The following is a 13,211-nucleotide window of genomic DNA, read 5'->3' on the forward strand; positions in this document are numbered from 1 at the left end:
ATTATTGTTCAGCCTAATGTTCAATAGGATTTGGGGTAATATAAGCAGTTGTTTTGTTTTTTTTGGTGTGTGTTTTTGTTTGTGTTTTTTCCCTCTCATTTTCTCCCAATTTCTAAAATAGTGTTACATCTTAACTTCATATTCTGTCTCTCTTTTGTGCTCTCTCTCCGATTTCTCTTGCACATCGTCAGCCATTATTGAACATGTTCGAGATGGCAGTGTTGTGCGTGCGCTTCTGCTGCCGGACTACTACCTTGTCACAGTGATGCTGTCTGGAGTTAAGGTGAGTCCTCCACAGCAATGGTTTGCTTCATGATGTCTGTGTCGTTTTTTGTGCAGTGTTGTGTGACAGCAAAAAGACTCTGTTCTATCTAAATCTTCACATAAGAATGGCTGTGTTTACATGCACAGATTTTTGCCAATCCTATTGAATACAATCAGATTACGGATTCAGAAAAACGTCCTTCACATGTACTTATAAAGGAAGCGGTGAGAGGAAGACATCGTGCTCTGAGACACATAAGCTGGACGTCCGTCTACCTGCCGTCTTTTAAAGCTCAGAGTATAAACCTAGTCTCCTCTGCAGACCAGTTTCTGCTCCGCCATGTTGAACGGTATAAACCTTTCGCTATGACGCGCATGCGCAGAAGGTACTTGCACCTTCCGATTGGAGTGTAATCGGATTTGGGCCTTTAAACGGCTATTATTCTTCTATTTAAGGCGTTATTTAGAGGTTTACCCAATCGGATTACGTTCAATCGGATAGCAATTGTATTCCGAATTGCATTTTTACATTTGTTTTCTACGTTGTCCCATGACGCCCTCCTGCCCCCAGTGTCCTCTTCTTTGAGAGTCAGTATATGGTCACCCTACCTTTTCAGCATAATACATATACCATTTCATACGTAATATATAAACTAAGAGGTAACAAGTTTATGTATGTTTTTGACTTTCTGAGTGTACAATCATCTTTCTCAGTGCCCATCATTTAAACGGGAATCTGATGGAACAGAGACTCCTGAGCCGTTTGCAGCTGAGGCAAAATTCTTCACGGAATCACGGCTGCTTCAAAGGGATGTGCAGATTATTCTGGAGTCTTGCCCTAACCAGGTCATCTTGGGCACTATCCTTCACCCGGTATGATCACCACCTACACTTGACCAATTGTTTATATTGATTAGCTTATGCAGGGTGCATGCAGTAAGGTGGACTTCCAAAATGGTATAAGGAATTAAACTTGAGAGAAACCAAGAGGAGCCTATACCTTCATTGATTCACAAGGGTCTAGAGTTGAAGAGAAACAGTTGGCCTCTTTCTTACAGCAGTTGAAAGGAAAATTGAGAGAGGACATTCCAGCCAACCCCAGCACTTTAGATCATCTGCCCATTCTCTCTCGTCTTTAGCCTTTTCAAAGGGCCAGTCTTTATCTAATTTCTGTGCTGTAAGCAGTGGCCAGTACTGTACACAGTGCATTTTACAGGCTCTTTTCAGCCTGGCATTTCACACTTTACCCTGATGTTGTTGAAACTGGGTGGCCATGGAATAAAAGGGAAATGTACATGTGCTCTTAGGCCTAACACGGGGTCCCCGTGTGGGTCTTGGGGCTAAGCGCTTGCACCTCATTTGCCTCATTTTGCCACTGAAAGGCAGTGGTTGACTCTGTAAGGAGCAGCTGCTAGTTACGAAGCCTAGTGCTCCATGGGAAGACGTCATAAAGCTTACCTTCCCTCCATCAGCTCCCCCATATTTCCTTACTCATTTATTCAGCTTGCATCCTGGCACACTTTAATTTTTGCAGCCTTTTTAATTTTTTCTTCATTTGTATGTACATTTACCTTTTTCCAGATGTTCTCTGTCTATGCTCCAGTCTTTAAATGCTTCGCTTTTAATTATGCATGTGCGTCAGAAGAGGATCTAATAAACTACCTTTGTTACTGTTACAGTGGCAATTGCTCATTTGCTGTGTTGGTATTTGGCTATAATTACTTATGTTTTTTTTTGTTTTTGTTTTTTTTTGTATAGAATGGGAACATCACAGAGCTGTTGCTAAAGGAGGGTTTTGCACGCTGCGTCGACTGGTCTATGGCCGTGTACACCCAGGGGGCAGAGAAACTGCGGGCAGCAGAGCGGTCAGTCCATGTCAATCATAACCAATCAAAACCGTTAGGACATCAAAGTTTACAGCTGGCCACCTGAGATTAGTGGTAGATAAAGTCTTTAACTTTAGTATCTCAAGTCTGCTATCATTTCTATGGAGTAGTTCTTTCATTTTCACAGTGCCCCAGAGGAAAGATTTATAGCTGGATGTCTTTGTTCTGCAGCTCAGCTAAAGAGCGTAAAGTGAGGATCTGGAAAGATTACGTTGCTCCCACTGCCAACCTGGATCAGAAGGACAGACAGTTTGTGGCAAAGGTGAGTTAATATGAGCTGGCTTCTTGTTTGTAATGAATGTAATGACACTTTAACTCAACTATGCTGCCTTAACTTCAGCTCAATAAGTTGGCTGGAATTATTTTAAAAACTACGTGAAGCATTTTCATTTTGGTGAATTGAACGCCAACCCTTCTAGACCTTTTACATTGGTAATGCTCTTCTATTTACAGAAGCAGTTCAAGAGTTGGCTGTAAGCTAGACCGGGGGCACCAACGTTGTTAGTTATGTGCAGTATTAGTTGTAAGATGTGTGTCCCGGCCCCGAGTGATATCTAGCAACATTTAGCATGCTATTTTCTAGTTAAAAAAAGATTGTGGCATACACACCCCATTCGTGGTTGTGTGTGTATATACACACCCTGTTAGAGAAACTCCAGACTGCTAGCAATTTTCAAAGCTGTGCCCACACAGTACATAATAAAACAAGGTGTCTTCGGTTGTAGCTTTGAAACTCAGTTATAGATGCTTTTGGAAAGCCATGTAGTGTTGTAATTTACATTTTATTAATGACCAGGACACTTAAGCTGTACAAGGAAATTATGCAAATTTTTCACCCTCTTTGAAACCTACAGCAGAAACAGATGGAAATTTATTGCTGTACCCTAATTGCTTTATAACAGTCCAGCGTTTTAAGAGCAAAGGTAAACCATACCATTTTCTGATCCTGTTTCCTGGCTGTCGATGTGTATTGCAAAACCTTTCTCTGTTTCTAAAAGTTCTAAGGCTAGAGCTAGCCACTGCAGGTTAATACCCAGACTCATTATCTTCTTTTTACTGAAGCAGGTTGAGCTTACAGAGCATGTCTGCATTATTTTCAGTTCCATGCACTCAAGATTAACCTAATGTAAAGTAAAATAAGTAGAAGGGGAGAGAGCCATGGGGTAAGTAATGCTTGTAGCAACAAGATCGAGCAGTCAGCCCCAGAATCTTCCTCTTTCTCTTGTAAACAGAAAAAAACTGACTGCTAAGGTGTTTCTGTACACTTCTTAAAGGAGCACGAACACTAATTTCCCAACATATTTAGCAAGCAGAGTAGGTCTCTTATTTTTTTATATATATATATATATATATATATATTTTCCACTGGCCCTTTGTGAATAGGATTGGTGACCCCTAGTCTAGGTCTTACACAGTGGTAGACAAATATGAAAATTTGTATTAAAAGGTTGTATTTACAGTTAACAAGAAGGCCTCAGTACAAAAACTCCCAGCAAAGAATGGTTGTAGAAACTGATGTGCTTGATAAAACATCACTTCACCAGCCAGAAATTAATTCTTCTACTCAACTTTGAAGTTTCTATTTTTTTCATGGCTGTGATTGTCTGATTCTTATTTTGTCTGCACTGGCACTGACAGTAGAGTTATATTTTAAGAAGCCACAAAATATATTTGAATAACTGCATTTTAAGTGGCCAAAATGTGAAAGGTTGTGGCCAGGGGCAACAAGCAACAGACAGGGTCAACCTGTGGGCTTGGAGCTACCTAAAACCATGGCCAGTTTTAGCAAATATACATTTTAAAGATGAGCTGCTTCTGTAAGTCAGGGAGTGTACTGGTTATCTTTAACTAAGGCCTCAGTGGTGCAATTTTCTCGTAAGTGTTACCATAGAGTATCACAAATTCACGGCATGGTAGAGTGGGCACAGTATTTTAATGGCGGTAAAAAAAGGGGGGGGGGGGGTGCTAAAGGTTTAAGAAGTAGAACTGATTGAATCCTGGGAATCTCAAACCAAGATCCCTCAGCCAAGCTCTTGACTTCTAAATGTTTTTTTTCCCTTCATTTTAATGCATCAAGGAGATGATGAGCCTTTTTAGCAACACCTATATATGACTGCTGTCGCTGACATTTATAGCTCTGTCTCACACTTTTTAACAGCTGACCTTTTCCGCCTTCGTTTTCTTTTGACCAGACTCTCTACCATGGCTGCTTCCTTTCGGTGCGCCGACAGTGTGATTAGTTGAGTAGCGCTGTGTAGGCTGTTGGCTCAACTGACTGTGCCGTGACGCAGTCCTCGCTGGCCTCGGGTGTTCTATTTGGTTGTACCTATTCTAATGCAGCCAGCCTTATGTCTCCACTTAACGGGACCCCAGCACCCTTCTGTTAAATTACTACTGATAGGCCCCTCCTCTCCCCTCCGTGCCCAAGTGTGCAAGGCAAGGAGTCCTGTAGCTCATCCTGTAGCTCATTGGGCATGCCAGAACAGCAGTGGCTGCCACTAATTTGGTATGGCGGAGAGCTGAGGGATAACATGAAGCTGCAGTTTTTCTTTTGAAAAAGTTTTAATGATGCTTGATTTGAGTCTTTATGCTACTGAGGCTGGCTTTACATGGTGAAACATTCCTGCAACTTTATTTGATGTGAAACCAAGTTGTGCTTGACTTGCATAATGCAAAGCATCTTTTAACTAATTTGAAATGGCTAAATTTCATGAAATGGCCAAGATGTCGATAACACAGTATGTGATCACATCAAGCATGCTTTCAAACCATTGATTTCACTCCGTTGGTGGATAAGAAAAAAGAACAGATGATGATGATTTATTGGGGGTTAAAAGGTAGAGTGACTATATAAGGTTGGTACCCCCCCACCCACCTCTCTTATATAGGTAAAGTGTGTGTATTCCTTCATGTCATGTACGCATGTAAATTATACAACTTGCACGAAAGTTTCACTGAGCCAGTCTAAGGCATTGCTGAGGTCGTAAGTGCCTGGTTGGGCCGTTTCTTGCTGTGCTGTTACTCATGTTCTTTGTGATTTGAGATGTTGACCCGAGTATGTTTGAGAGCTTGTGAATTTTCCTTAGTGTTGGAGTGTTGTGCATACTCCAGGACCCCTTACATTTATCATTGGCCTTTGGTTATATAAAAGTATCACTTTGCAATTTGCTTCCAAAAGCCACCCACAAAAGGTTTCTTTTCGCCCATTTTACCTGATTCCAGCAAGAATAAAGCATGTAAATCGGCATCGGCTATCTTCTGTTCTCACTGAGCTCTAAGAGAGTGTAGTTTGATAGTGTTTGTATGCCAGGGAGTCTGCGTGAGTGCGTATGTTCAAACAACTTCATGTGACACTGTAGAGGAAAAGATTTACTTCATGCCACTGTGGTTTGCTGGTGTAACAAAGGATGAATGAAACCTTTTTTTTTTTTTTTAATCATTATTAATTTATATTTGCCCGTTTTCAAAGCCCACACAGTATTTTAGCCTGTATTGTTTGGTTTTGATCGTGCCAACCCTGTAGCCAGTACATCCTGGATATGCTATAGTAAAAGCAGCTGCACTCCGACTCTGGAAAGGCGTAGCTCAGGCATTATCCTGTGGGTGGCAGTATCTTCCTGCCAGGCCGTGATCTGCAGAGGCAGAGTGAGTCACGGAGCTGGGCTGGATGTCCCTGTTGGCAGCTTGCGGTGAAGTGCTCTGCATATGCAGCTGCTAATTAACCAGCAAATGTGCTGGCCAGCCATTTTACAGCAACATCCACATTCATCTCCACATTTGATTTGAGAGAGGGAGAGATAAAGAGAGAGGAAGAAGGGGGATAAAAAGAGAGATGACCTTGGTGTTTTTTGGGGGTATGCATGTGTTTGTCCCTGAGTGAGGACTGTGCTGTCTGAGGGAGAGTTGCTGAGTGTTGAGGCGGGTGCTTGTTTTTGTATGTGGGCTGTTTTCCTTTCCACGCTGATGGCTCAGCTAATAGCTGAATGATCTGGTGCTCTGTGCCATGATAATCCTGCCAGTAACTGCCTCGCCTCCTCTACCCATCGCCTGCGGAGACAGATTTGGTCTCCTTGCGTTTAGTTGGAGTGTGAGGTGTGTGTGTGTGTGTGTGTGTGTGTGTTTAAATAACACTCCCTTGCCCGTTGAAATCTCTTTGTCTAATCTATTACCTGCACCTGTTCAAATGTCTGTTCTGCTTCTCTCCGAGTGTGAAGCTATTCATAATTAACACAGATTAGATGGTCATATTTGAAGTAGTAATCTCTGAGGTGTTGAAGCGGTAGTGCTACCAACAAAACAAGGTCAGACTTTGGATGCTGTTGAGTTCCTCATTGAAATGGTCAGCAACTGCTCTTTACATATGTGTGCACTAACATATGGCAGAAAGCAGTTCCATCACTGTTATTGAGTAGGGCAGATTTTAACCTTTAAGTCTGTTTTACTGCTATCTTTCACTCTCACTTGCTCTTTTCTTTTGCTCTGTGTCTAGCTTATCTAGCTTTCCTGTCCTGTCTGAGGAAAGAATGTTCACCCTTTCCATCTTTGCCTGACGTCTGATGGTTCAATGGTCTGAAATGTGTTTAAATGGTATATTTGAACTACTGTTTGTTGCCTGCTTCTCAAATGAAATGAATGACCCTTTCCTCTTTCATTATTTCCCTGCTTGTTCAGTTAGTGTAATAGAGGTATAATTGTGAAATGAGAGGGTTTGACGGCTGAAGCGAAGGAGAAAAGTAGAGATGTTTGTCAGCAGAGAGTGGGTGAAGTGTGTATTTGCTACTTTCTCTTTTTTTTGGTGTGTGTGCGCTTCATCAGGCTCTGCTCATGTTGGATGTACAAAGCTGTTTCTCTGGCAACAAGCTATGTTCCATGTCCTTCAAGTGGAACAGGGACTCGCTTAACCTCTCTCCCTCTCTCCCTCTCTCCCTCTCTCCCTCTCTCCCTCTCTCCCTCTCTCTGTAGGTAATGCAGGTTGTGAATGCAGATGCTATTGTTGTGAAGTTGAACTCTGGCGAATACAAGACTATCCACCTGTCCAGCATCCGACCCCCAAGGATTGAGGGCGAGGTAAGAAGTTTGTGTGTTTGTCTTGTTCCAGTCTGTTTGTGTGTCCTTGGTGCTCTCCCTCACTAAGGCCATTACTGAATCCACTGGGTGCAGGCTGTCAGATACACCCTTTGCAAAGTGCTGATGTAGAGAGCCCCCTCCGTTTTAAAAGGGCGTTCCTCGTCACTTCATGCATCTTTCAAAGAGTCTGCAGAGTACAGTCTCCTTCAGCTTGAGTGTGCTCTTCTGAACACCAGGGGGAACTAGTGGCGCCCAACCTCACACCATCCCCCTTTACCTGATGCTACCACTGCAGCATTGCAAGCAAGAGCCATATCTTCTTATCTGACTTCTTCATGACATGTGCTGGAAGCGCACATTACAGAATTTTTTTTTAAGGATTTCACATATTGATTGACACCAACGTTTATTTATTTATTTATTTCAGTCTCTTTGATTTGGTCATGGCAGTCCTGTTTTATGCACTAAGAATTGCCCCACTTTTACCCTTTCAGTCCCAGTGCTAGTGCTTAGAGCTACTGGTTTGCTGAATGTGTCAAGCATGGCACACCTTCTTTTTGCAAAATCACATCGAAGGGAAGCACAGAAATTTCCAGAAAGGATACCCATTATTATCTTGATTTTTCTATATTTATTCTATAGTTATTTTTTTTTTCCCAGAACAATCTGAAGCCTCCAGCAAATTGTATACATTGCATTTAACTGGCAGGCCTGAATACCATGTGCACAAAATTGAAAAAAAAACTTAACACAATTGTAAAAACTGCACACGTTTCAAAGATGGAATTTCATAGAATATTAAGTGATGTGAGAATATAATACGTCAATTTTGCTAAACCTAGAAATTATTGTACTGTGACAACCGTTTTAACCTTCTTTTGTCCTTGAGCCTCTACTGTAATGCATGATTGATATTAAGCGGCATGGTAAAGTTTGTTGATATTTGTGAAGTAAACTCTGTGGATCAGTTCAAATTCTTTTTTTTCTTTTTTTTTTTTTTACATCTCACGTGATTTTCTCAACAAGAGACTGAGGAAATGACTATAGTACTCACATGATGTACAAATACTGACACTTTGAAGTAAATATTGCAGTGCCTCAGCAAAATGGCTCATAATGAGTACTTAGTGCTGCAAGCTTAATATTCTTGTTACTGCTGTTTTATTTTTCCACTTATGCTCTTTGCGAATCTTATCTGAAAGCGCTACGTGGTTGTGAGCCGCGTTTGCATATGGTTCCCTCGTGTTATTATTTAGCACGTATGCTGTGGCTTTATTCTAGCATGCACATATCTTGAATGTATCCTGTGTTTGTGCATTACAAAGGAGGTCATTCTTGAATGAAGATGATTGTCCGTAGGAACAGAAATTTCTGCAATTGGCTGCCTTGGTCTTGACCTCTGACCCTTCCATAAAACTGTTTCAAGTGAGCAAATTAGAAAAGGAGCTTTCTTTAGCAGTGCCAATTTAAGCCCATTAATGTGCTGTAGTGTAGTTGGCCTACAGGGCTGCTTTTCTTGCTAATAAATTATGGCTTGAAATAAAGGGTTTATTGCTCTGAGTGGCAGTGCTGTATGTTTGATGTTCAGACGCTGTAACATTTTTGCTTTTTGGTATAAGAGGATGGGTTTGAAAGGGAGAGCAAAGAACAGTTTTATACAGATCTGATAAAAATAAACTGCATTGTTATGCTGTAGCTCTGTATTTATGAGTAAAGGCTTCTGACAAGCAGTTAGATCAGAAGGGCTGTAGATCCCAGTAGCTTTAAGACTGGAATTAATCAGATCAGCCATGATTGTAAAACAAAGATTGGAATTGTTTTAGAACATGTACACATGCTTCAGTGAGGGGGAATGTGAGCCACTATGGTGGGTTTTTGGGGGGAAGGGGTTGCAGAGAGGTTGTCTTCCCTTATTTTCCCACTGGTGCAAGTTAGAAAGGTGAGCACAGTATTTCTGAGACTTAATCCTCAAAAATCCTTTTGATGCAGGTATTTGTGAGATTTTGAGTATCTGCCTGAAATGAACTGTATTTTCATTTATTTATTTATTTATTTTCTTGCCTAGTTCTTAAAAGCACACTCGATCCCTTTATTGCTGTGATTGTATAGACAAGGCAGTCTGATCCTACATCAGCACAAATATCTAGCCGCCTGTGAGCTCAGACCTGAGGTTCTGGGACTTTAGCAGTAGAGTGCAGTCCAAGCTTAATCTGTGTTAGTGGACCACACCATACTACAGTAAGAACTGTGTGCTGGCTGAGGCTCTAAATGGGTGTATTCCATGTACATGCAGCAGCGTTTTACTGGTCCCACGACAGTAACATGCAGCCCTAATCTTCTGTAGTGCAGGACTGTGCCAGATGCTTCAACAGCATACATTAGTTGCCTTGCTGCCTTCTGTTGTGTCATAGAGATGGATGGAGAGGGAGAGTGAAATAAGGAAGATACGTCATCACTATTGTTTGTGCTTTGGATGCCAAGCTAAAAAGTAAGGTGCCGGTCATAGGATCATTGTCTTTTAAAAGGAGACCCACGTAAGTTAATTAAATCTGACTGGTAAGTTACAGGCTTCCTGCAAATCTGTCAAAAAGTCTTAAAATAGATATAAAGAAAAATTGAGTTGTATGTTGAGGTCTTAGTCTTGCAAAAAAAGCATTGAATTTTTTTAAAATAATTTGAGCAGTTATACACTGGACCAGGACTGCTGTACGTTGTATGAACTCTTCATGATATCTTTTTATAAGCATTCTCCCCTGTAAAGCACTTTTTACACTTTTCAGTGTAAGATGAAAGACTTCTCTAGACAATTCTAGTTTAGGATGGCATAGTTTATAGAATAGTATTCATAAAATAATAGTACACGTTTGGGGAGGGGTAGGAGCTGGAAAGATCAGTTTAATTGATATGAGGTTGGAATTTTTGGCCTTTGTGCCTAATTTTCAAGTGGATCATCACTGAGAACAGTGTGCTGTTCTGATATTTTTCTTATGTCCAATTTCTCTCCTCTCCTCACAGCGTTAGCCCTCTAAAGGCATGCTAATGTGTCTGCATATTGTGAAATGGTAACGCAGCCACATCAAAAAGCCGGAGGGAGAATTAACATGCTGTTTAGTCATTCACACCTTGATCTTTTTCCAAATGTGCCTGCAAACAGATGTACACACATTGTTTTACACTCAGCATGAAGAGGCTGATGTGAAGTTTCTTTCTGTGGTTTACCTGCCTACTCCTCTTCCTTTAAGCTTTATCCACCTGTCTCTCTTGCCCCCCCCCCTACCTTTCTCAAAGGGGATTGAGCCAACAGCAGGATTGGGAGGGCTACCTCAACTGCTTTTCAGTACATCACATGTGAAATTGTACTCTTCTCATTGCCTTCATGAGAATTTTTTTTATTTATTATTATTAAATTTCTGGAGTCTTCCTTTCTATGTTGCTGTGAGCATTATAGGAGCTTTGTTGTGTTGACCAATGCAGAGATGAACCCTGACAAATGCTGTCCAGTCTTCTCTCGCTCTTTCTCCCCCTGCCTGCCCACCCACCCACCACAGCTAAACTGTGATTGACAGGCTGCTGGACCATTTACGCAGGCTGCAGTGAAACGTGACTTCATGTGCTGCTGATGACCTCTCCTTTTTTTTTTTTTTTTTCTCCCCCCTCTTTTCTTTTTTGCTTCTTCCCTCTCTCTGGGCCAGACTAAGGCATATTTTTGCGCTGTTGGGAGCTATTTTGAGCTGTGTGGTAGTGTCAGCTTTTTTCGGGATCCACATGAGGACACAAGGAGAGAGAATGGGGAGGGAGGGGCTGTCAGAACAGCTCAGTGACTCATAGCTGCTTGCTGTGTGTTTGTGTGTGTGTGTGTGTGTGTGTGTGTGCGCGTGCACACGCGTGTTGTGAGGTCTGCAGGGTAACTTTGGAATCCAAATTTATAGTGGTGGACCCAAAACCTCTTCTTTAAAACCGTGAGATAATAACTGTTTAACTTCATACTGAGTGTGTGCTTGACCTTACTGTGCATCTTCTGATGCTAGTTCCTCCTTCCTAATTTACAAATAAGTGTGTGTATGCATGATCAAAGCCTGTCTGTGTGCATTCTCTGTCTGATTTTGTCTAGGGTCATATGTTTTCACTCGCATTTTACGCAATTGGTTGAGTAATTTCCAATCAAGCACTCTTCCCTGCCTAATGTTCTAGTTATTAGTGTAGAAAAAGAATTCCCCCAGTCAGATTCATGTGGTGATATTCAAATCGTATTTGAGGACAGTATAGCTCAGTGGCCATTGAATTGTAGTTCTGAAGCTGCCAGATGTTGCATGAGCCATTTATTCCACATCTGGCAGCTATTTAAACATGCAAGCACAGTAATCAAAATCTTATAAATGAATGATGTGGTGTATCAGTCTAATGTGTCGGTTATCAGCCATTGTAACTTTTCAGTCATCAGCTGTCCATTTAGCAGTTAAACTGGTGACCAATATATTAGTGATATTGGCTCTAAACTGGTACAAATTGATTGATTGTTTGACTAATTGGCTCATGAGCAGTAAAATAAGTCCTGTTGTATAAGGTCAGTGAATCTGTTACACTGTAGTTTAATGGCTTGTTGGTTTTCTTGTGCATCTTCATGTTGAATCAAATTTTGGTGTTGAGACGTTTTTCAGCGCTTGATCAATTCTAGTTCAGTCTGGATTGTTAGTGACTTGACTTAAAAAAAAAACATATAATGCAAATATTGATTTTACTGCACACTTATGATTTGAGCAGTCCTGAAAAGGCAAACTCACTAGCTAAACAGCTTTTAAAATACTAGTTTCATTATCTTCTACTGTTTTTGTAGTTTTGTTCTATGATTAATATAATGTACTAACACAAAATTACCCAGTAAAACGTTTAGGGCAAGGCCAGTAGCTGGGCATCAGCTGGCATCATTAGTCAGTGTCTGTGTGTTTTGATTTGTTTTTGGGTGTTTGGACATGCCTTAATTCTCCATATTCCATTCTGATTGCTAATGCAGCATCTTGTGGTTCTAACATGCACTAGAAGAAAGGTAAAAGTTTAGTAATGCTGTTACCACCCAATAGTGAATCTGAAATTGGTGGGTAATATTAAGGGTAAAAGTTGGCCTAGCTGAGAGTTGTATAAAATCTTGAAGTGGTATCTACATCTGTTGAGTGTGGACAGCAGTTTCAGTTCAGAATTGGAGACGGAGTTGAAAGAAAACTAGAGTTTTTTGATCAGCCATGCACCTTCCAACAGCACAGCAAGCCCAAATTAGGGCTGAAGCTTTGTTGCAGTGGCTTTGAATATTAAACAGGACTTGTCACCAAGAGGCCCAGTCTTTGTTCTGACCCAGCTCTGCTGAGAATCTGCTGCACAGCTTAAAAAATTGTAGTCCCCAAATCTTTTCTGAGCAGTTTTGAAAGATTGTAGTTAATAATCATGAACACCAGTGATGGCATTTGTCTTGCATACAAGGTCACATGCGTTTGTCTAAATACCGGTCAAAGCCGTTACTGTGGCAGTGCTTTGTCTTTTGTTAATAAACGTTTTCCGTTTATAGTTATTTTAATTCATTAAGATGTTGCAGGTGGAATTGATAGTGTCTGTTCTTTCTGCCAAATTGTTATCTGTGTGATATAAAGAGAAATTGTGTATTGGTAAAAATCCATCTGAAGTAGACCTACACCGTTGATATATGAATGAGTGGTAGCTAAAGTTACTATAAAAGACTGCTACGTAATATTCATGGTAAAAAAAAATACCATACCGCTATACTACACAAGAAATCATGGTAACAGTAACATGAGACTAAATCTAGTGCAACACAAACGCAAATGTATAATGTTAAAATGAGTATGGATTTCTCTGGGGACTTGTGAAACCATCATTGTGCCCTTAGTTTTTACATTATTGACACTTAAGTTCAAGGCGTTTGGCAGGCACTCTCATCCAGAGCAACTTGCAAATGTGCTTCGTTGTGCTCTTTAGCTAGTGGGA

General features: G+C 40.9%; 1 protein-coding gene across 1 annotated transcript in view; it reads left to right on the forward strand.

Annotated features, from left to right (window-relative positions):
- The window catches only part of snd1 (staphylococcal nuclease and tudor domain containing 1), a 163,606-nt gene that overhangs the window by 7,467 nt on the left and 142,928 nt on the right, over positions 1 to 13,211 (forward strand). The window contains exons 6-10 of the mRNA XM_017706457.2: positions 192 to 283; positions 979 to 1,137; positions 2,023 to 2,129; positions 2,322 to 2,412; positions 7,113 to 7,217. Coding sequence (XP_017561946.1) covers positions 192 to 283; positions 979 to 1,137; positions 2,023 to 2,129; positions 2,322 to 2,412; positions 7,113 to 7,217 — 554 coding nt within the window. The remainder of the gene's footprint in view (positions 1 to 191; positions 284 to 978; positions 1,138 to 2,022; positions 2,130 to 2,321; positions 2,413 to 7,112; positions 7,218 to 13,211) is intronic.

Source organism: Pygocentrus nattereri, chromosome 11, assembly GCF_015220715.1.
Source record: "Pygocentrus nattereri isolate fPygNat1 chromosome 11, fPygNat1.pri, whole genome shotgun sequence".
NCBI lineage: Eukaryota > Metazoa > Chordata > Actinopteri > Characiformes > Serrasalmidae > Pygocentrus > Pygocentrus nattereri.